General features: G+C 38.0%; 1 protein-coding gene across 3 annotated transcripts in view; it reads right to left on the minus strand.

The window, feature by feature from the left end:
* DNAJC13 (DnaJ heat shock protein family (Hsp40) member C13) overlaps positions 1-24,027 on the minus strand; it is a 125,344-nt gene extending 101,317 nt beyond the window's left edge. For 2 of the 3 annotated variants that reach the window (XM_082655005.1, XM_082655003.1), the window contains exons 1-2: positions 23,869-24,027; positions 7,512-7,592 (exon numbers count right to left, since the gene is read on the minus strand). In XM_082655005.1, coding sequence (XP_082511131.1) covers positions 7,512-7,579 — 68 coding nt within the window. In that variant the 5' untranslated portion in view covers positions 7,580-7,592; positions 23,869-24,027. Of the gene's footprint in view, positions 1-7,511; positions 7,593-23,868 lie in introns of those variants that run through there. The other variant, XM_082655004.1, reaches the window with a different exon arrangement.
* Positions 24,028-25,085: the final 1,058 nt, after the last annotated feature.

The following is a 25,085-nucleotide window of genomic DNA, read 5'->3' on the forward strand; positions in this document are numbered from 1 at the left end:
CCCGGACTCTCTCCCGGCCAGCCGCGGTGCACTAACGCCCTGCAGGCTGTGTTCACGCCGCCAACCTCAGTCCTCTCCCGGCGCTCCGACAAAAGCCGGAGCCTCAGCTCCCAGTCCCGCCCGCCCCGGCGGGCGAGCAGACAAGCCTCTCGGCTGGTGAGTGCCGGTCGGCCCGATCCTCTGCGCTGGAATCTGTCCGCTTTGTCCTCCGCACCCCTGTTGCTGTGCTCTCCTCCGCGGCTCCCAAGCTCCCCCACTCCGCCTCCCGAAGCCTCCACCCGCGAAGGGGCTTCCTAGTGTGTGGACACTTTTCCTCCTTCACAGCTCTCTCCCGCTGGTGCAGGACCCGTCCCTATCCTTTTGTCTCTGTTTAGTTTTTTCTTTTGCCCTACCCAGGTACGTGGGGGGTTTCTTGCCTTTTGGGAGGTCTGAGGTCTTCTGCCAGCGTTCCGTAGATGCTCTGTAGGAGTTGTTCCATGCGTAGATGTATTTCTGGTGTATCTGTGGGGAGGAACGTGATCTCCGCGTCTTACTCTTCCGCCATCTCTAATGCTTTATCAATAAATGTTATTCTTATTGCTCTTATTCTGTTGACTGAATAATGGGCGGGAGGGTTCAACACTCCACTAGTCACTGAACTAATTATTATCAGTATCATTATGTTTCAAGTATCCACGACTGCTGAATTCATATTTAAAATACAGAACAAAATTAATTGATCATTCATCTCATTATATTACCGGGATACTCCATTCTGGTCAAACTCCACTTGAAAGATGAGTTTCACCTGAGAGGGCTCATTTACATTAGAAGTTGTATTCCTCAGAAAAGAGAAAAAAGAAATGTATAGGAAACATTCTGCGGTAACTCAGTGAGAAAATGTCCCACTTCTAATTAAAGGGCATCCCATGAAACGTAGTATTTTTTTTTTTTTTTTTTTTTTTTTTTTTGCGGTACGCAGGCCTCTCACTGTTGTGGCCTCTCCCGTTGCGGAGCATAGGCTCCGGACGCACAGGCTCAGCGGCCATGGCTCACGGGCCCGGCCGCTCCACGGCATGTGGGATCTTCCTGGACCAGGGCACGAACCCGTGTCCCCTGCATTGGCAGGCGGACTCTCAACCACTGCGCCACCAGGGAAGCCCGAAACGTAGTATTTTAAGGACTTATTTTCTGTGATGCAGGGTCCATATTTTTTCCTGCTCACATGGAGCTTTCTTTTAAACAGGCTTTTTTAGAGCAGTTTTAGGTTCACAATAATATTAAGCAGAAGGTACAAAGATTCCCAGTATACTCCCTGTTCACACCCATGCACAGCCTCCCCCGTTATCAACAAGCCCCACCATAGTGATACATTTGTTAAAACTGGTGAACCTACACTGACACATCATTATCCAACAAAATCCACAGTTTACATTAGAGTTCACTCTTGGTGCCTTACATTCTATGGTTTGGACCAAAGTATAATGACATGTATCCACCATTACAGTATCATAGAGTAGTTTCACTGTCCTAAAAATCCTCTGAACTCTGCCTATTCATCCTTTCCTCCCTGCTAAACCTTGAAAGCCATGATCTTTCTACTGTCTCCAAAGTTTTGCCTTTTCCACAATGTCATATACTGCAGTTGGAATCATATAGCACGTGGCCTTTTCAGACGGGCTTCTTTCATTTAATATTATTATGCATTTAAATTTCCTCCATGTCTTTTCATGACTTAATGGTTCATTTTTTTTAGTGCTGAATAATATTCATTGTCTGCATGTACTACAGTTTACTCATTCACCTACTGAAAGACATCTTGGTTGTCTTCAAGTTTCAGTAATCATGAATAAAGCTGCTATCAACATCTGTGTGCAGGTTTCTGTGTGGGCATAAGTTTTCAACTCCTTTGGGTAAACTGAGTGTAACTGCTGGATCACACGGTAAGAGAACGTTGAGTGTTGTAAGAAACCACCAAACTATTTTCCAAAGCGGCTATACCATTTTGTATTCCCACCAGCAATAAATGTGATTTCCTGTTGCTTCACATCCTCACCAGCATTTCGAGTTGTCAGTGTTCTGGATTTTGGCCATTCTAGTAGATGTGTAGTGGTATCTCTACATTTGCATGCATTTCTCTGAATTATTTGCCATCTATATATTTTCTTTCCTGTTTTTTTTTGGCTGCGCCGCACAGCATGTGGGATCTTAGTTCCCCGACCAGGGATCAAACCCGTGCCCCCTGCAGTAGAAGTGTGAAGTCCTAACCACTGGACCGCCAGGGAATTTCCTGAATATTTTCTTTGGTGAGGTCTCTGTTAAGATCTTCGGCTCATTTTTTAATTGAGTTGTTTGTCTTCTTATTGTTGAGTTTTAAGGATTCGTTGTATAACAGTGCTTAATAAAATATGTCTTTTGCAAATATTTTCTCCCAGCTTGTCTTTACATTCTCTTGATAGTGTCTTTCACAAAGCAGAAGTTTTCAACTTTAATGCAGTCCAACTTATCAATTCATTTTTTTCATGGCTAATGTATTTGGTGTTGTATCTAAAAAGTCATCACCAAACCCAAGGTCATCTAGATTTTCTCCAATGTTATCTTCTTGGAATTTTATAATTTTACATTTCACACTTAGGTCTGTGATCCATTTTGAGTTAATTTTGTGAAGGATGTAGAATCCATGCCTAGATTCATTTTGTTGCATGTGGATGTCCAGGTGTTCAAGTATCATTTGCTGGAAAGACTCTTTGCTCTTAAAACTAGCTTTTAATAGAGCATTGTGTGTAAAATATAAAATTCCTAGCAGATGTGATCCTATTGCATTTGAAAGATATTCAAATACCAGACTGCTTGATAATAAGCACAAAGAGATGTACAAAGAAAACACAAAGAGACTTCAGGATGGACGCATGTGAGGTTTAGAGGCTGGCAGGGTCAAGGGCTAAAATCAACAAAGCAGGGGAAAAAAACCCCAGGTTTCCTAGAGTTATCAGAGTTGGTGAGATGTGTAAATGCCAGGCAGCTAAAGAGAAGAGTCTCTCTTCTCTTGTAGGATTCTATTCCTACATTATAAGAAAGGTATGAGAAATTCACTAGCTTCCCTTTCCCTCAACTCTTCTCTCAATTTCCTGTATCTAGTCATTACACAGGCTGTCTATGAATGTAGTGGGCAACTGCCAATGAATTTCATAGACTGATTATGATATATCCCAATGTACTGCAGTTAAAATCCTGTTCAGATACTAAAATGCTACTTTTAAATTCAGAGCATTTGCTACAATTAATGTATGCAAATATTAAAGTGATCCACAGGTAGATTTTACATGTAATTTCCATCCAGAAAAAAATTAAGCATCTAATTTTCAACATTACTGTGAAGTTTTCCATAGTGAATCTGCATTTCTGCTTTAACTGAAATGTATGCATCTTCCTTCCTATCAGAAATGACTTGCCAGGTCAAAAAGGAAACTTTGTTCTTTCATGAAAGAAAAGTGCTTTTTACCACTGAAATCTCCTCCCCCTTCCTGCTCCTTCCAGACAAAGATATAATTTAACTGTGTACTTTACAAGTGGGAAAATGACAAACACAGCATTTCTGCTAGCCAAGGGGTGAAGAGACCTTAATCATTAAAAACATGAGTAGCGGCTGCAATGTAAACATATGAAAACTATTACAAAGGTAAAATGAAATAGGTCACATGAATATCCCCAAGGGAAATATCTGGAAAGGTTATCTTTAATTTAGGTATATTAAGATAAAGAAAAATATTTGTCCATCTTTACTGTCACTATCAATAACATTTTCTAAAATGTTGGGGTTGAGTTGGAATCTCTTTAAAACTGAGGCCCTAAAACCCCAAAATCACACACAAAATTTGTTGCATATAGATGTGTTGCTAGAGAGAGGGTTCAAATAGCAACTCTGAAACAACAGAAAATTTTTAATATTGACCATTTACTTTTTTCATAAGACCAATGAGAAATACTTTAAACTTAGATTAGAATTGGCTACATAAAATAGGTAATATAATAAAAGATTCAGTGCCACATAATAATGTATATAACCTAATGAAATGATTCATTATCTGGAAAATGTAGTACCTTTCAAGAAGTTAAAAGTTTCAAGGTGTGTACACTGAAAGCAACAAAATACTGTTGAAAGAAATTTTAAAAGATTTCAATGTTAAGACATCCTATGTTTGTGGATCAGAAGACTTAACATTCTTAAGGTGGCGATACTCCCCTAATTGATCTATAGATTCAATGCAATCCGTATCAAAATTCCAGTTGCCTTTTTTGTAAAATTGACTACTGACTCTAAGATTCATTTGGAAATGCAAGAGACCTAGAAAAGGCAACATAATTTGAAAATAAACAAAGTTGGAACCTGAAACTTTCTAGTTTTGAAACCTAGTACAAAGCTACAGTAATTAAGACAATATGGTTTTGGGAATTCCCTGGCAGTCCAGTGGTTAGGACTCAGCGCTTTCACTGCCATGGGCCCAGGTTTGATCCCTGGTCCGGGGAACTAAAACCCCACAAGCCGTGTGGCACGGCCAAAAAAAAAAAAAAAAAAGACAATATGGTTCTGCCATAACAGTAGGCAAGGCATATAGATCAATGGAATAGAACTGAGAATTCAGGAATAAACTTTTACGGTCAATTGATATTTGACAAGGTTGTCAAAACAGTTCAATGGGGAAAGAATAGTTTTTTCAACAAATGGTGCTGGGATAACTAGATATCCACATGCAAAAGAATAAAGCTGGATCCCTACTTCCCACTGCACACAAAAATTAACCCAAAATCAAAATTATAAAACTCTTAGAAGAAAACATAGGAATAAATGTTTGAGACCTTGGATTAGGTAATGGCTTCTTAGATGTGACACCAAAAGCACAAATGGCAATAGAAAAAAATAGATTGGATTCATCAAAATTTCATCAAAATTAAAACCTTTGTGCTTCAAAGCATACCCTCAAGAAAGTGAAAAGACAACCCACTGAGCAGAAGGGTTGCAAATCAAACCTCTATAAGGAAGTTGTATTCATAATACATAAAGAACTTATGCAACTCAACAACAGAAGAATAAACAACTCAATTAAAAACTGGGTAAATGATTTGAATAGACATTTCATGAAATATACAAAAAATGGCCAATAAGCACATGAAAAGATACTCAACATCTTAGTTATTAGGGAAATGCAAATCAAAACCACAATGAGATACCACTTCATATGCACTAGAATGGCTAAAATGAAAAGAAAGACAATAACAAGTGTTGGTAAGGATGTTGAGAAATTGGAATTCTCATACATTGATGAGAGGATTATAAAATGCCGCAGCCACTTTGGAAAACAGTTTGGCTATTCCTCAAAAAGTTAACCATAGAGTTACCATATAATTCTATGTAACTCCATATACTGGATTGGCCAAAAAGTTCGTTTGGGTGTTTGGTAAGATGTTACGGAAAAACCCCAATGAACTCTGGCCAATCCAATACCATCAATTCCACTCCTAGGTATATAGCCAAGAGAACTGGAAATATAGATTCACCCAAAAACTTGTATGTGTTATAGTAGCACTATTCTATTCATAATAGTAAAAACGTAGAAACACTGTAAGTGTCCATCAACAGATGAATGGATAAACAAAATGTGGCAATATCCATACAATAGATTTGGCAATAAAAAGAAATGAAGTACTAACACATGCTACAACGTGGATAAACCTTGAAAACATGCTAAGTGAAAGAAGATAGTCAGAAAAGATCACATATTGGATGAGCCCATTTATATGTGATGTCCTAAATAAGCAATACAGAGACAAAAAATAGATTAGTGGGTGCCAGATGCAGGGAAGAGGGGAGAGGGGAGGAATTGCTAATATATTTAGAGGAGTATTTTTGGGGGGTGAGGAAAGTGTTCTATAAATAGTTAGTGGTGATGGTTCACAACTCTACAAATATACTAAAAAAACCACAGAATTGTACACTTAAAAAGAGTGAGTTTTATGTTAAGTAAATTATATCAATAAAGCTGTTATAAAAACAAAACAAAAAAGTTTCAAGGTGTGAATGATGGAGGTAAGGAATTGTGCTTGGAGCACAGAAATAGTTCTGCTCCAAATAATTACAAAAAAGGAAAGAAAAAAAAGGATTGTTTTAAGTCACAGTCATTACTAAGAACATTAAAAGTTTTTCCAGGTGATCACAGTTACTGATAAGCTCACGAAGCAAAAAGTATTACTGGAAGTTTGTTCTTTAGAATTAATTCAACAGTATGCTATAATTGTATTAAAAAACAAAAGCTATATTATGATGATTAGAGCAATTTAACTCTTGAGGAAAAAATAAAGATCATTTAAATATACAACTTTTTTTAAGGCTAAAAGAACTAAAGAGACTCATACTATTCTGGATGCGCCAATATTCTAACTTTGCTTTATGAAATTACCTGAAGAAAAAAATTTCAAGACAAGTATTCCACAGGATAACAATTAAGTAGCTCATACAACTGAGCTACTAAAAGGAAACAAAATTAAACACTCAAATCTTTCAAAATTATAGTCAGTTTCTTAATGCAAACCAGAAACACTACAGAATTCAGATGTTGCACCATTCTAAGAAGTTACAACACTATTACCTAAAAAATGGAAAGTTAAAAATAAGAACTACCCCAACCTCTCTCCTCATCCTCCAGAGGAAAAAAAAAAAAAGAATAAGAACTAAAGTTATTGGCTTTGTACACATGTCATGTTTTATCTGTCTGAGGTCTGATCTGGAATAATGTGGTTACCTATTTGTCAAAGTGTGGCACACTCATTTTACTTATTACTACTCAAAATGACCATAGACTAAATTTTTTTGTAATGGTCAAAAGGTGCCATTCACTGAATACTCAATGTATTTAAGGTATAATTTTAAAACCTTCACATACTCCATATCAATTCATTTAATCCTTATATCAGTCTGAGGGGTAGGAATTACTATCCATTTTACAAAAGGATACATAAGCATGTACACCTTGCTTTGACCACACAAGTTACTGAAAAATGTCATCATCCCCTCCCAAGGAAGAGACCAAACCCAATTTTTACATTTCATTACAGGTTTAAAAAAAGATTACAAAATGCAATATTGGCATATTTTCCCTGAGAGTCAAATGGAAATGAATATGTATTGATAACATAGGCTTATCTTTAAGCAACAGAGTTGTGAAGTTAACACTCCACTACTACATAACCTCATCGTTAATTGATAGCATTCAAGACAGTGGATAACTGGTTTATATTCCTTTTAATTCCTACCAAATTCCTTCCCAAGACAGAGAAAACCAGACATATCAAAAGAAAAAAGAACAATAATTTATTCTAAATGTAGCATTTGCATTTAAAATATGTACATATGCTTTTCAGAAGAGAAGGGCTGAATGACATTATTGAGTTGTGCAGTACTATTCAAGACACTAAAAAAGTAATGTTTAAAATACTTTATAGAGGCAGAGAAAAGTAAAGCCAACAGAAATACTTACTTTCCCCTCCATGAATGTTTTGTTGTGTAGAAACATGCTAAATCCTTATTTTCCCTAATTATGTTCATTTTGTGCTGAAACCTGAAAGATAAAAATATGGATAAATTTCATAATAGTGCTATCCTTAAGAGTTTTCCCTGAATCTCCCATACCATAATTTCATAGCCTGCCATATGGCACTGATTTTAAGACACCAATTTTTCTACACGACCATAAGGTTTTAAAGGATAGGGATGGTCTGTTCACCTCTCTATCACAGCCTTTAGCACAGCATATTGCCACAGCTCTCTTCCACTACACTGGGTTTCTTGAGGACAAGAATCGCCCTCTATCAACATCTCGATTGCAGAGAACCTAATTAAAAAAATGTTAAAGTAAATGAATCTTTAAATCTCACATTGCCAAACAATGTCTTAACACATGATGGGCACCCAAGGGTCAAACCAATTCTAATAGGTTTTTGTCTATTAGACAAAACACTTAGCTAAACACTTAGTTGCTAAGTGTCAGCCATCTTGCTGTCCCTGTCACTTTAAAGGGAACCTATTGTAAATAAGTAAGGTTTAATTTAATAGTCTCATTATAAAAGTAATTCAAGTACATAAAAAATTTTTAATGTTCATAAAGTAAAGCATCTTTCATCCTAGCATCCAAAGATAATCATTCTAGCTTCCCTTCTTCTATCTAGAAAAAATAACTTTTTAAACAAAATTGAGATTGTCATTCATACCACTTAACCTGTTTTTACAGAATATTAACCTTTTTCCACAGAATTATACTTTGAGAAAATAATTTTTAAGTCACATGGTATTCCATACTAGACCAATGCTACTCAAAGTGTAGTTGCAAACATCAAGATGAGTGCAGAAATTAAGTGTTTATTACAGTTTGGCTAGTGAGCTCTCTAGTTAAACAGGACAGTTGAAGATTGTTGAACTTCCTAACAGCCACAGGCAGAGGGACCATGTTATGTGCAATATTTCAAGATTAGTTTGTTGACTATAACCTTGAGGTGTAAAAAATCCAGAATCCATTTATCTCATGAAAAAATCTCAATTTAGCTGATTTTACACAATAATTGCATAAACTGGCTACTAATGAAAGACTGATGATAAATTTTGAAAATTCTGCATCATTTGCTTCACACTGAATAAAAGTTAAAAATGAATATGGTTATTTATTTCTTGTGTCACTTGGCTATTGCTTCCTACCCTTAATAATTAGAAATGCTCTCTAAAAAATACTGTAAGGTACATACCAAAGGGTCAATAATGCAAACTGGTTAGAAGTATGGTTAGAAGTATGGTTCACTTAGCTTTCTTTACATCTTTATATGTCTAAACTTTTTTTAGTCAACAAGTATTCTTTTCATAATTAGAATAAAACCATTTTTATCCAAAAACATTTTTATAACAGCTTTTTGAGACACAATTCACACACCATAAAATTCACCCTTTTAAAAGTGTACGATTCATGGGTTTTTAGCATATCCACAGAGTTCTACAACCAACACAGTATTTTTATCACCCCAAAAAGAAACCCCTGCTAGGAGCCACTCCCCAATCCCCCTCACTCCCATCACCTGGCATCCACTAATCTACTTCCTGTCACTACGCACTTGCCTATTTTGGAATCCCATACAAATAGAATCATACAATATGTGGTCTTTGTGACTGGCTTCTTTCACTTAGCATAACATTTTCAAAGTTTATCCATGTTGTGGCATGGATCAGTTTCCTTCTATTGTATAGATGCAACACATTTTATCATCAGTTGATGGGCATTTGTGTTGTTTCTACTTTTTGGCTATTATCAATCATGCTATGAACAATCATTTTGTGTGAATGTTTTCATTTCTCTTGGATATGTATCTGAGAGGCAAACACATTTTTAAAGATACCTCTATTTTGACATTGCTTTCTTCATTCTTCTTGTTTTTCTATCAGCAAATTAGCAAGGGCCTCTGTACTCTATGTATTGTAGAACGCTCTTCCCCTAGATATCTACATGGCTAACACCTTCAGCTCCTTCAATTCTGTCCAAATGTCACCTTTACAATGAGGCCTAGGCTAACTATCTTGTTTTAAATTGTGATTACCCTCCTCATTCTACACTCTCTATCTTAACTCCTACTCATATTTTCTCTAGGGTACCTTTCAGAGTCTAACGTGCAATTTAGTCTATTTATTATTTATCTAATCCTACTAGAATATCCAGAGAGGTATTTTTGTCTGTTATGCTCATTTTCTCTAGGCTCTCCAGAGCTGGCAAGAGTACCTAACACAAAACAGGTGCTCAATGAGTATTTGAGTGAATGAATGAAATTCAGCAACCCCATGAGCAATTCTGATAGCCACTTCAAACTTGATATTCTAACAGGTACTCCCAAATAAGGTTTTGGCAAACCTTCCAGAAAAACATCATCAATTCATGCTCTGAGGAATAATAGGAGAACCACAAGTAACAGCAAGTTTAGAGAAACCATTATTGTTACCAGAGAGGAAATATCTCTTAACAGTCAATGACATCTTCCTACTAGTGTGCATGGAGACAGTTAAATATAGTCCTATCATTTGGTGTGCTGTTTTGTTTTTTCTGGATTGTATATCTGAAATGACACAGGCAGCCAACCAAGAATTACTACACCAGCACACATCATCCCTGCCTCCTGAATTACTTGTAGTAAACGATATTGCTGAAAAGAAACTTAGGCTGGATCTCTGAAAAGGTGCCAAAAAAGTGAAAAACTATAGGTCTACAGATGATATTTTCCCCTTACATACTGTAACTGAAGATTGGAAAAATGTAAGAAAAAGGAGGACAGAAAAGGTAAATGGCTGACATTGAAGAGTGGAGTTTGGATTCTGAGTCCACAATTTCTTACATCAGAATGACTGACTGAACCAAAGGCCTATCTAGAGAAAACTGACAAGAAAGAAAATGTCTTTGAGTGAAGACTGGCTGACCTCATCAAGGGACTTTAAAAGGAAAGTGAGAGAAAAAATAATATGAGTTTAAAATGACAGCCACAGAGAACTTATGGCATGACCCAGGAGTAAAGATCCCTAATAAATCAAAGGGGAGGGGGAAATCTCACAATAACAAAGCAAATTTAAGAATTAAAAAAAAACCCCTAAAGAATGATCTCATAAGTATCACTGGTTTGGGGGAATATGTAACTCAAACGGATTTTTTAGGAGGGGAATGAATTAAAACAAGTTTACATCAAGAAGGCTTATCTACAACTTTTTGGAGACCTATGAACTCGGGGGTGATGAAAATACTAGACTCCAGAGAGTTCCAAGGTTAGGATAAAGGGAGAGAAGATAAAACACATTAATATAAAATTAAACTACTAGAAGACATACAGATGGCCAACAGGTATATGAAAAGATATTCAATGTCACTATCAGGGAGATGCAACTCAAAACTACAAGATACTGCCTCACACCTGTTCAATGGCTATTATCAAAAAAATAAAAGACAACAAGTTTTGGTGAGGATGTACAGAAACTAGAACCCTTGTACACTGTTGATGGGAATGTAAAATGGTGCGCTATGGAAAACAGTATGGAAGTTGCTCAGAAAATTAAAAAATAGATTCGGGAATTGCCTGGCGGTCCAGTGGTTAGGACTCAGCGCTTTCAGTGCCGTGGGCCTGGGTTTGATCCCTGGTCAGGGAGCTAGGATTCCACAAACCGCATGGCACGGCCAGAAAAAAAAAGAATTATCGTATAATCCAGCAATCAAACTTCTGAGTATTTATCCAAAAGAACTGAAATTAGGACCACTAAGAGACAGCATGGCCATATTCACTGCAACATTATTTATAAAAGCCAAGATGTGTAAACAACCTAAATGTCCATCAACAGATGAATGGATAAAGAAAATGTGGTATACACACAAAATGAAATATTATTCAGTCTTAAAAAAGGATATCCTGCAATATTCAACACCACCAGTGAAACTTGAGGACATTATGCTAACTGAAATAAGCCAGTCACAGAAAGACAAATACTGCATCATTCCACTGACACAAGTTATCTATAATAGTCCGACTCACAGAAGCAGAAAGGTAGAATGGTGGTTGCCAGGGACCGGGGTGAGGGGGAAATGGGGAGTTGCTAATTAACAGGTATAAAGTTTCAGTTATGCAAGATGAGTAAGTTCTAGAGTCTGCTGTACAGTACTGTGCCTATAGTTAACAATAATGTATTGTACACTTAAAAATCTGTTAAGAGGGTAGATCTCATGTTAAGTGTTCTTACCCTCAAAAAATTAAATTTTTTTTTGGCTGCCTTGGGTCTTTGTTGCTGCGCATGGGCTTCCTCTAGTTGTGGCGAGCAGGAGCTACTCTTCATTCTGGTGCGCAGGCTTCTCTTGTTGTGGAGCACAGGCTCTAGGCACGCGGGCTCAGTAGCTGCAGCGCACGGGCTCTAGGCCATGTGGGCTTCAACAGTTGCGGCTCGCAGGCTCTACAGCTCAGGCTCAGTAGCTGTGGCGCATGGGCTTGGTTGCTCCGTGGCGTGTGGTATCTTCCTGAACCAGGGATTGAACCCATGTCCCCTGCACTGGCAGGTGGATTCTTAACCACTGTGCCACCAGGGAAGTCCCAAAAAATTAAATTTTAAAAATTTAAGAAGTATACCACTAGCTGGCCTGTCAGAAAAAAAATACTGTATTCCTGATGCAGATGACAATGCTAACAGAAAAATATAATGTAGGATTAAAGGATTCTCTGGACATCAATACAAGTTCCTATGGCCAAAATCAGCACACTTGATAACTACCTCTCATGTTTTAGGAAGCAACAAGTGATATTGCTATTCTGCATCCAATCCTGAATGACAACAATCCAAAAAAGGCTAAGGCTAGTAAAATGGAAGTGCTCTTTATGGAAGAAAATCACTCCTCTACCTGAAAAGCTCACCTTCAGCCATGTTATATTTAGGTAAGGATATACCAGAGAGATAATGAAGGCAGGAAATACTTACCTAAGTAGCCAAGTCAACCCCAGAAATGATGGGATAATTCAAAGCTAATGTTAGTGCCTGCGCAGCCTCAAAATGGAAATTAGGATAATATTTTACTATTCTGAATCCTCAGTAAAGATTATCCTAAAATTGGCGAGGGTAGATGACCCTAACCAAAAAATTATGACATGTCCTGAAATTATGCAACTTTTATTAAGTATTCATCATGTGTTAATGATGACACTGGGCATTTACCACCCATTTATGTATCTCACTGTCCCCATAACAACACTAAGATACAGGAATGATGATCCCCATTTTATTGACAAGAAAACAGAATTAGAGAAATTAAACCACTTCTCTAAGGTCACAACAACTGGTAAGTGATTGGGCCAGGCTTTTGAACTCAACCTGCTTAACTCCACATTCTATGAACTTAAGCTTAACTATAATACCTTCCTTCAAATTTAGAAAATCAAAATAAATTCATTCTGACCATGTAATTACAGACTTATCATTGACAGCACATTCCTAGATTAATTCAGAACTAGTTCCAATTATTATCTTCACCTGGAAATATGATTAGGCAATTGTTGGAAACTTTGAAACTCACAATTTCAAGCAGTGAAACAAATTACAGTACTTAACACAGGGCAAAAGAAATAAAACAAAAAAGATGTTGCCAATGCTGAAATACTCTACTATGTAAAAATAAACATTTTAAATGTTTCCACCTATAGATAAACTTACATATTTTTAAAAAAACGAAGTGTTCAAAACAAATACATGACAACAGAAATCTGCTACCAATATGTGGTTTCAGGATACTTTTTAAGGAGAATTCAACAGAAAAATACTATTCTAACAAATAATGAGCTTTTAAAACAATCAGATTAATGAGATAGGTTGGGACCTACTTCCCAATGGTGCAATATTAACCTCTCCATTTTCAAGTAAATCTATTTTATATGCTCAATAAAACCTCAACCACTTTGCGATAAAGTCATTTCATCTAATGAAGGTAATTGGTGTGGAAACTGCATTAACTCTTTCAGACCATGAGGATATTTCTAGACACACAGATAATTCACTAGTGGATAATGGTAATGCACAGATACCAGAAAAATGCAGAAAAAATAAGACAAAAATATTCTGAGCTTGACTATGTATCATTTAAAGTGACAGTTGGAACAACTTCAAAAGAACCATTGGAAAATGAGTAAAAGCAAGTCTAGAGGTCCCCCAAGTGCCGTGGTCAAGTGATAATTCAATCTGGGAAGACCCACTTGGAATACCTCCCTGTAGCACAGATAACTAGAGTTGCTATCGCACACACTAAACATTAACTAATGATGAGCACAAGAAGCTAGTGTTAATAAGACACAAGCTGAAGTAGTTTTAATAAGCTATCACCCAGATAAAAGTGGTGAGTTTTAAAAATATTACTTATGGTCAAAGACAAACTAGTGATAACTGCCATTTACTGGCTGCATGACCTTGAACAAAAGTTTCCTATCTTCTCAGAATCACAGTTTATCTATAAAATAGGGATGACAGTACCTGTCTCAAAAGGCCATGGTGAGGACCAAGTGAGATAACTTGAATAAACGGGTTAGTGTGATGTCTGGATCAGAATAAGCACTCAAAAATATATTTTTGTTAGCAATCATAATAATTACTACTGTACTTTAAATATACTAACCCAGATATGCAATAGTTCTTTGGAGCATTATTATTTCATTTTCAAGATTACCTACAGGCCCCTGTACTTTTTAAGGCATTATGGAGGGAAAGTTCTTATTAAATTACTTGATCCTAAATCTTTTATCTATTAACTTCAGCCCTTGTACTATTCAATGTATATCATCAATATGTGTCACATAGAACTTCTACTTTCAAAAATAGTGTTCTATTGATTTAATCAGTATTCATAGTTTTTAATGTGCTCATTCAAAAATAACTATACCAATATATCATATTTCTTAAACTGGATGGAGTACATCAGGGTATTATCATTATTATTATTTTATTCTTTACAATTTCTTTCCTAAAGTGTTTTTAAAAAGAAAAAATATAAAAGCCAAGATAACCATGATAGATGACATTTAAAAAAAATCATCTTAGGGGCTTCCCTGGTGGCGCAGTGGTTGACAGTCCACCTGCCGATGCAGGGGACACGGGTTCGTGTCCCGGTCCAGGAAGATCCCACATGCTGTGGAGCGGCTAGGCCCGTGAGCCATGGCCGCTGAGCCTGCGCGTCTGGAGCCTGTGCTCCGCAATGGGAGAGGCCACAACAGTGAGAGGCCCGCGTACCGCAAAAAAAAAAAAAAAATCATCTTAACTATAAGCTTCTCTTTATTTCAACTTTATTCCTACAAAATATACTATTTTGCAAGTCAATCTTATTTACTACATTTAAAATATCTCCCACTTAGGCATTTAGAATTTCAGCTCTTAGAAATGCTTCTTTACCTGAAACCAACCTAATGTTTTAAAATTTATGTTTGATGCCTATAAGTTACAGCTTATGAAACTGTTGGAAAAAAAGTTTCCATAAAACTCCAGAAAAATAATTTAATCCCCATTCAATTATCTCCTCTGTATAGTTCTTAAATAAGCTCTAAAAGTGGTTCTAGAACTGTTGCTTACAGGCAAAAACTCATAAGCAACCATAATTCGCATTAATAGCGATGAAAAATCTGCAGAATTTCTAGCATCAAGCAAAATAGCATAAGTCATTTATAGGCATATTCGATAAAAAACAACAAATTGTCCAGCTAAAAAAGTGTAAAAATTGTTGGATGAGATCTTGGTAGCAGCTGTATCATCAGCATTTGCCATCCTGCCAGTTGCTAAGGTGCTATTCAAATTAGCAAGAATTTATCTGTTCAAACTAATTACCGCTTAAATTTCATCTCCTTCCCTGCAGGACTGTCCCACTTCAAATTCTCAAAGACCTTTTTGATGAGAAAAACTCAAGTTTACATGCCCTTTGTAACTAAATCACATTGAAAGTATCTCTAATTTTTTTTTAGTTTTATTTATTTTTGGCTGCGTTAGGTCTTCATTGCTGCGCAGGGGCTTTTCTCTAGTTGCGGCGAGCGGGGGCTACTCTTCATTGTGGTGTGCAGGCTCCTCACTGAGGTGGCTTCTCTTGTTGTAGTACGCGGGCTCTAGGGCATGCAGGCTTCAGTAGTTGTGACTCGCAGCCTCTAGAGCGCAGGCTCAGTAGTTGCGGCACACGGGCTTGGCAGGCAGATTCTTAACCACTGCACCACCAGGGAAGTCCCTGTAATTCTGCTTCACTTAAACTCTAAAGTTGGCTTTACTTACTCTTATTCTGTATCCTAATATTATACCACCAACAGAGCTTTTCTGCAACTTCTCAGTTTGTTCTTTTGAGAGAACTGTACTAAGGGTTAAAAAGTCAAATTCAAGTTAACTGGCATTTTGGCTAGATTCACCTTTTTCAATGAGCTCCCTTGCTTCATGCTTTCAAACAACACTTAACGTTCTCACATTCTTTAATTTATTACTGGCAGCAAAACTGACAATCCATTTAAGATCATTTATGGATAAAATGAGAACAATCTTTTGGATGGTATGATTTTGACGAAAAATTGCAGGATTTGAGAGTCCAATCAGAGAAGACTACATCAAAATGACACTAAGAACAAAAAGCAGAATGAAGGGACTCAACACCACAAGCACCCAAGCAGATTACGGCCAGGCTATAAGCAAAAGAATTTGCACACATAGCAAAATTAAGTCTACGTGCATGGCTTGTGTTAAGTAAAAACTCAAACAGAGCACTTAGCCAGGGCTGAATGAGTATGCTCAGAAAAATAATACACTAGTGAATGAATGAAGGAATTGGCTTTAATCAAGGCTACTTGCCTTCAAAGCATACATTTTGCATGACCAACTGGAAATGATTTTTACACAAATATGACAACTTCCAGAGAGCAGATATTAACTTTCCAGCTTGACTCTATAAAATGAAAGAATGAACTCTTTCATCATTAACTCTGCTCTCAAATAATGAATTAAAAACATGAGGTTGTCTTGAAATGCATCAAAAAATAAGGTGAATAGAAAGATGGATAGATACGTGATAAATCAAGTATAGCAAGATATTAATGTGTAAATCTTGGAGGTGAATATAGGGGAGCCTAATGTAAATTTCTTTCAACTTGGCTATAGGTGAAAACTTTTAAATTGGGGGAAAACTACATTTGCCTTTATTTTCTGACCAAACTCTCCTACAAAAGAAACACTGCTTTTCTGCTACATTGTAAAACTACACCTGAAAATATGGTAGACATTCACATGATAGAAACTAATTTATGAACTTAATACTTCCTCATACATCTATATCCTACTGAAAATGCAGGAGGAAGGAGAACGATTGCTAAGTCAAAGGCTAATCCTTAGTAATGACGGAAGAGAGAATCCCTTATTACTGGCTTCTTAAAGACCTAGTTTTTTTTTTTTTTTTTTAGGACTGATTACTTTTTTGTTGTTGTTGCGGTATGCGGGCCTCTCACTGTTGTGGCCTCTCCCGCTGCGGAGCACAGGCTCCGGACGCGCAGGCTCAGCGGCCATGGCTCACGGGCCCAGCCGCTCCGCGGCATGTGGGATCTTCCCCGACCGCGGTGCGAACCCGTGTCCCCTGCATCAGCAGGCGGACTCTCAACCACTGCGCCATCAGGGAAGCCCTTAAACACCTAGTTTTATTTGTAACTAGATTCAAAACCTAAGTGAATTATATCACTAGGTTAGTTCAGTTTCAAATAAAAGGTAAAAAATATAAATGGTTAACAGAACATTAATTTTTACCCACATTAAAAAGCTACAACTAGACTGTCTTAGAATGTGCTGTGTATGAAAGAAAACTGATATGAACCTTAACCATCTTTTTAAATTTTCATGTTTTAATATATAACTCAAGTATAGGCAAAAGCATTTCCTTCTAAATAAACAACAAATCAGTAATATGTAATGTGTATGACACCTACCATACAGGGATCTTTAAATAACTATAAAATAGATCACAAAGTAAGGTTTTAGTACACCCTATCTTAGCTTTCTTAACTTGCTGAAGAACCCAATAACTCCAGAAATAAATGTGGTAAGAAAGCCAGTGGTAACACCAAATTTCAGCTGACAATCACATCTCCAAATAATTGCCCAGAAGTTACAATATTGAAACCTCTGAATTGTCTGCCACATTAAAATAAACTTTCAAATACTTCTGCCACCATAGGGAAAAATAATCTAAGATCCCCTCATTCTCTTTAAAAAAATCCATTCCTCTCCAATTAGAAACTGAATATATATTCATGAAATAAAAGGGCAAGAGAAATTCAAAAGCAACCCCTAAATCTGAAGAAACACTTAGTATGATCTCAAGGGGGGGAGAAGCAAGCATATATACCACAGCAGTTAATTTTGCTGGCTTTTTCTCTTCAATGTAAATCAGATATTGAAAAAGATACCTATCTCTTCATATTTTAGATTCAATCTGAGGGAATAATTCTTATTTCTCACAAAATAGACGTCTATCTGTTGTAAAAAAGAAATTAATGTTTTTGCCAGGAAAGATGCATGGTTATTACTCTTCCCTTTCCAAAACTTAAAAATGCCTTAAAATATTCACCTGGAGAAAAACAAAAAAACAACTAAGAAATGTGTTCACTTAAGCAATTCTGTGAAATCAGTGGTACTGATCACTTACACATTTTTAGTTTGCACACATTCTTAAAACTTTCTAGACACAATTTCTATTTCATTTTATCTTTGAAGCTAACTTGGCTTATGCAAGAACAAAATGTACTAGTTCAATAAACTGTTCTTCAGCTCACAAACAGGCACTTAATAATCTTGCTCTAATATGCTAAATAGACCCTAATGGTAAAAAATTCCACATTTTAACTTGTTTTTCTTAACAATATAGTAAACGCATAATGGGGGACTAAATTTCCTAAGCATATAACAAATATAACTTGAAGAAAGTTTTACAGTAAGCATCTTAATACCCAAACCCTGTGCTCTTTATACTAGTAAAAGACAAAGAGTTTAAGTGGCTGCTATTTCCCTTTCTTTCACCCAATACAAAATAGCAACAACAGTAGGCTTCTAGTTTGGCTCTTTCCGAAAAATCGCTATTATTCCTAACTCTGCCATAGTGCTTCACAGTTTACAGAACACTTCCAAATCTACCAGTTATCTTAAAAAAAAAAAAAGGAAAATTCTACTTTTAAAATTAAACCCAGTCCTATTAGTTTGGGGAGAGAAATGGCTTATAGAGAGAAATGGCTTATCTACTCTAAGATTTGATAAACATCCAAAATACATTCTGTACAAGTCTGAGAGAGAGAGAAACCCCACAGCACTAGTAAGAGAATTTAAATTTTAATATAATTAGTACAGAATTTATTACACATTAGAGAAAGTCTAATCATAACCTTATCAATCCTTCCATTATGTTTCACAACTATACTTGGCAAAATCAGAACATTAAAATAATTTAGATTGCTTTAGGGATTTTGTTTTCAATTTGTTCATCAAAAGGTCAAATTCTTATTGATCAACTGCAAAAAAGATATTACCAATGGGCATGTGCTAAATATGTGAACACAGCATAAGCAGTGTGGCCTACTTCTAAGGGCAACTTAAGTTCTAAAACTATAAAAACCCCACTGATTTCAGACTTTATTTTAGAGATCACTCTTCCTCTTAAGTAGTCCATAAAAGTACAAGTAAAACTCAAATATGTAGGCTGCTGAATAAACTTAAGAGCATCTGAAAAGAACTACTAGCAAATTATGCTCAGCTTTATTGACTGAACCATACTTAAATGTAACTTTGCACAGGCAACTGTGTCTTAAGTTTGCAAAAATGATCACAACCATGTTGGCTTAAGTTACTTGCTACAAAGATATCCCCTAAATCAGTGATTCTCAAAGGAGTTCCCAGAACTAAGAATCACACCATATGACAAGAGACGTTACTGACTGGCATGTGCTAAGCATGTGTGAACACTGCTGAAGCAGAAAAACATGCTGAAAACACTGATTAAAATTCTGAATTAAAGTAATGGTTGCAAGGGTGGAGGTGGGGGGGGGAATGCTGATCCTTGAGACACTATGATTAGAAACACTACTAGGACTTACTGGATGGGGCTAGATACCCCTTAATGTATAAGACAGTCCCATAGATTGAAGAATTGTCCTCAAGTGACTTTCAAATATCCAAGTGGTCATTCACATAGATAAAAGCCTATTTATAGTTAACCCCAGAATTTAGTTTTATGTTAAAATACAAATCACAAAGTATGTTTTGCAGTTTAATATGCACATAATTTTCCAGGAATACATATATCATACAAACTGAGAGATTATACTTTGAATTCTCATGGCTTTTCAGAGTATCTATATTTTGTCTTCATTTTTTATATTTCTTATTTTTTCTTTCAGTACTTTAAAGTTGTCACTCAGCTGTCTTCTTGCTTGCATGGTTTCTCTGCTGTAACTCTTACCTTTGTTCCTCTGTAATGCTTCTCTTTGGCTACCTTCAAGAGTTTCTCTTTGTCCTTTGCTTACATCAGCTTGAATTTGCTATGTCTAGGTGTGTTTTGTGTTGGTTTTTAAAGGGGCAGGTATTTATCCTGCTTGGTGTTCTCTAAGCTTCTTGCACCTGTGGTTTAATGTCTGACATTAATTTGGGGAAATTTTCTATTATTTCCTCAAATATTTCAATATTTCTTCTGCTCTGTTCTCTTCTGGGATTCCAACTATGCATGTATTTATAATAAATGTTTGATATTATCCCCAAGATCTTGTTCTTTTTTTGAACTCTTTTTTGTGTTTCAGTTGGATAATTTCTGACATCTACAAGTTCACTGATTCTTTCCTTGGTTGTGTCAAATCTACTGATGAGCCCAAAGGCATTCTGCAGCTCTTTACTATGTAATGAAACTTCTAACATTTCCTTTTGATTCTTTCTTATAGTTTCTGTCTCTCAGCTGAAATTACCCACCTGATCTTGTACATTGTCCACTTTTTGTTCATACCTTTAACATATTAATTATAGTCATTTTAAATTCCTTACCAGATAGTAGCATCTGCATTAATCAAAGAGTATTTCTGATTATTGCTCTTTCTCTTGGGAATTTTTTTTTTGCCTTTTGTATGACTTGTAATTTTTTGTTGAAAGCTGGACATGTATAAGACAGTAGAGATAGAGGTAAATAATTTTTGTGACAGGAAATGGGCACACCTTTTCTTTGCTAGGTCTTTAGTGCTGGGTGTTAGGAGTTGGGCTGGGTTTATGATTTTGCTGTTGCTACGGTTATCCTCAGTGTACCACAGCCTTCGAATATCTAAAGAATAGCTTGTGCCTATGGTGGGGGGTGGTTTACTAAAGCAATGTCTATTTGATTCTTTGCCCTGAGCCTCTTTGCATAATCTTGTTCTTCACCTTGTAGTATTTTGCAGTTGCTTATTATTCACAGCTTCTTAGCTTGATGGCAGTGAGTTGGGGGTACAGTCTCTCTTGTTCTGATTAAGGTTTACTCTTAGACATACACTGTGTCTCTGGATCACAGGGGTGTGATCTTCCTGTTTTCCCAGGCTGCAGTTTGGGGCTCAGTGCCCCTCCCCCAAGAGAAGATTCTTTCCCCCTACTTCTGTCTTCCCCCAGCTCAATGAATGCTCACCAGCAGGGCCTGCTAGCAGAGATGCCCTTCCCTCCACAGATTAAGGCTTTTGTTCCATAGAACAGACAGAGGGGAAGACTCAGAGCACAGTTTTCTTGCCCCTCCAGAAAGTTCTGCTGCTCTTCTCCTCCTTTAAGTCAGCACCACAGCAGACACTCCCCAGAGCTCAACCCAGTCTTTTCTAGGAGTACCCAGTGAGGTTTGTAGGTAAAGAGATTGGAAGAAGGTGCACCCAGGCTTCCTTTTCTTGTCAGCTATTCTAGCTGAACGCTTCTTAACAGTGTCCAGCTGTGTCTACTGAAGGTGAATGTCAGTTCATACATACTCTTTCTCTCCTTAAACTTTGGGCCAGTGGTTTGCTCTGTGGCCTCAGCTTTTTAATAGGTTTCAAAAAAAAAAAAAAAGTCATGAATTTAAAGTTAGTCCAGTTCTTTTTTGTTCTAACAGTGGAAGCAAAGCTTCTTTTTGTCCCAGGGCCAAAGCCAGAAGGTGGTTATATTATTTATAAACTATTATTTCAGGATAGTAAAGGGGCTGTTACTAATTATTTGAAATAAAAAGTTGGCATTTATTGGGTTTGATAAAGTTGAGATACACTGATTTAAAGGATCTCTTCCAAAACAACTCCCCTTTAACCACTAATAAGTATTACAGTTAACATTTAGGCCTAAAACTACAGTATTAGTAGCAACAAAATTTTTGCTAGTTTATCTGCTTAGCCTTACTTCTATTTTACCAATTTTAAGTATTTCAATCAGAGAAAAAGGGGAAAGGTATGTGTGAAGGAAACCTCAAATTCACCTGTGTAAATAGAACTGGTTGAGGAATGGAGCCAAATTAGTTAAAACATTTTATTTCAACCAGAATTTAACAGCTACTGAGAACCTGACTCCACTACCAACCTTTTTACAAATTCAGTAATATAGCCAGTATTGTTTCGGTCCACCTAAGCAACCAGCTTCCATTTTGTGGATAAAGTTAATTCTTACAAATAAGAATTTATGCTTTCCATAATTCCATAACTTTCCCTCTCATACCATTCATATATTTTAGACTATTTACTACTGCCACTTTAGAAAAACAGGAATATCCATTACCTCCCAGTGGAATACAAATTGTGATATTTTCCATGAACTGCACTACAGCTTTACATTTCTATCTCTTAACCTTCTGACTCCTCTTTTCCTCCCTTAATATGTTCTACTTCCTGTTTTCAAACAAGGAGTATAATGTAATATTTCTAAACAAGGATGGACTTATGTTCCATTGTGATATTAATCGCAAAAGCCAAGTTTGAGACATAGCTGCTTAAACTGTTTCACATTACATTTAAAATGTTAACAAGATCTTACGTTATATCCTAAATTAAGTCAAACAATAAAGCACTTTCTAAAGACTAGTGAAATCAAGTCTTTTGGGGATACCCAATTACTGACAAGTAATTTTCTAAATTTCTTTTTTTTTTTTTAAAGGCAAGTTCTGTTTCATATTCCCATAAACTCACAGAGTACTGGTAACATAACTACAAAACCTGACCACCGTGAGTAATTTCCTTAAACTCTGCTGACTGTACTTTCAAACCTAGAAATCTACCAGATCCATCAAGCAAGAAAGAAAACACAGTAAGACAATCCTCGGGACAGGTCCTGAAGAAATATTCTGAAATTTAACTTTTTACCCAAGACACTATATTCCAAGACGCTCAAAATAACCCTACAGTATAAAGTCCTTCACAGTGAGGCAACAGCATCAGGTAGAGGCCCTGAGAGAAATCAAGGTCGGGTCAAAGGGAAAAGCAGAGAGGGGAATTGAGAAATCATTACTTCAGGAAACCATCGCCACATCTGGGGAAGATTTCTAATTTTCTCCCCTAAGCAAATGATACAGGTAACAATCTCAAGACAAGAGTGGTTAACTTAACATCCTACAGTAAGGAGACAATTTAAGGGAATACACTCTTCTTATGTGCCCTAAGTCAAATCCGCGTTTAACAGCCTCTTCACTAAGCGTCTAAGTCCTATTTCATCCACTCCAAAGGCCGCATTCAGAGGCAAAATCACAGCAGCGAAGGAAAGGCCCCTGTGAATAAGCTACCTTGCAAAAAGGAAAAGCTGTGGACGAAAACTTCATTTTGGATTAGGGAGGAACTAGAGAAGAAACCACGCGGGTGCTCCCCAATTCCTAACAAAACGAAACAAAGCTAAGCAAATAAAGTCTATGCAGGGCGTGGGAGGAAGGAGGGTCGCCCACCCAAGGAAACAAGAGTTCCCGGCCTCCAGCGGGAAGAGTGCTCAGACTAGGAAGCTGGAAGGGAATCCCGAGGGCGGAGCCCAGAAAGGAATAAGAGCTGTGTGGGGTAAGGATGTGCAGAGTGGAGTGGGGGACCGTGATGGGTAGAAAACCAGAAAACGAGGCAAAAAGAGGGGAGGGGCTGAACAAGGCAGGGCCCTGGGCGACTGTCACTCAAAACCGCGGGGGGCGGGCGGGGTCGGAGGGCAGGAACCAGACGAGCAGTCTGGGGGGAGGGTAATCTGCTTTCCTTAACTGAAGGAAGTTGCGGCCCAGACACCACCCCTCCTTCTCCCTGCTGTTGGTCCCCCAAGTCCCCGCGGCGTGGCGAGGGGGTAAAGCAGAGCTCCAGAGTCCGGTGCCCGTAGTGATTTACCTTCGCGGGAGGCTGGAGAGGCTCCAGCCCGAGCTCCTCCCGCCGCCGGCTCAACGTCCAGAGTGGGATGAGGCGCTCTCCGGCCTCCTTCCCCTCGCCACTTCCCCTTTCCCCCGCGAGGGCCCTTTAGCTCTGCTCCCGCGGGGTCCTGATGCCGCGGCGGCGCTGCCTCCCCGCCCCCTCCGCCCCCTTCGCCCCCTCCGCCTCCTCCCTCTGCCTCTCAGAAGCTCACTCTGGAGGCCGCCATCTTCGCACAGGCTTTGAGCGACCGCGTTCCAATACGCCTGCGTCGCCCCCGCCCAGGCTGTCACAAGACCCGGTCAGCTGATTTCAATTCTTCCGCTTTCTGCTCCGCCCTCTCGCATCCAGCCCTCCGCGTCTTATTCGCCCACTTTCAATGAAATTCCGCGTTCCGCCCGCTACTCTGCTAGCTGGTTCGCCCGCCCTCCTCACTCAATGCAGTTAGACATGCGCAGAATGTCGAGGCCGGCAGTGGGATTTGGAGTCCATGCAGCGCGGGAAGGGAACCCGTCTTTCAGCATGTGTCTGAGTGCCGCCAGTGGTCGTGACGCGGCACGGGTTTTGCACTCCTAATCCCCTGAGGTCTTGTTTTAAAGCATTTACCTAGTCTTGACTTAAAGTGCCATGGAGTATCCTCGAGGCAGTCTATACCCGGTTTGGTGGATCGCGAGCCGGCAGTTTCACTTGCTGTTGACACTCCCAGAAGACAGCTGAAAAGGGTTTAAATATCGGTTGGTTTGGGAAGTCACGGAGACCAAAGCTTCGGAAATACCGACAGCCTTTTGCTGGTGGGAGTGCCAGAATAGTACTGATAGCTCCCTTTTATTGCTGATCACGTGTCAAGGGGTTTACTTAGTTACTCCTCAACTCTGTGAAGTAGGAATTATCTTTGTGTTGCAGATAAATTGAGGCCCCTCTCCACAGTAGTGGACCCAAGCAATCTCACTCTAGGACCTGTACCTTCGATGCTATCTCCCTGAACGTATATGGAAGCTGGGGGAGGGGAATCAGGTTACAGAAAAGAGGTGATAGTATGTGTTACCTGTGGGTAAGGGTTTAATTAAGTTCAGTCTCCACTCTCAGACCTGAAATCTAAAGACCACAGTTCAAAAATAATTTGAAGTTAATCCAGTTCTTTTTGGTTTTAACAGTGCAAACTTTAAAATTCTGCTGCAAACTTCAAAACATGGGTGGTG

Source organism: Grampus griseus, assembly GCF_964374135.1.
Source record: "Grampus griseus genome assembly, chromosome: 5".
Taxonomy (NCBI): Eukaryota; Metazoa; Chordata; class Mammalia; order Artiodactyla; family Delphinidae; genus Grampus; species Grampus griseus.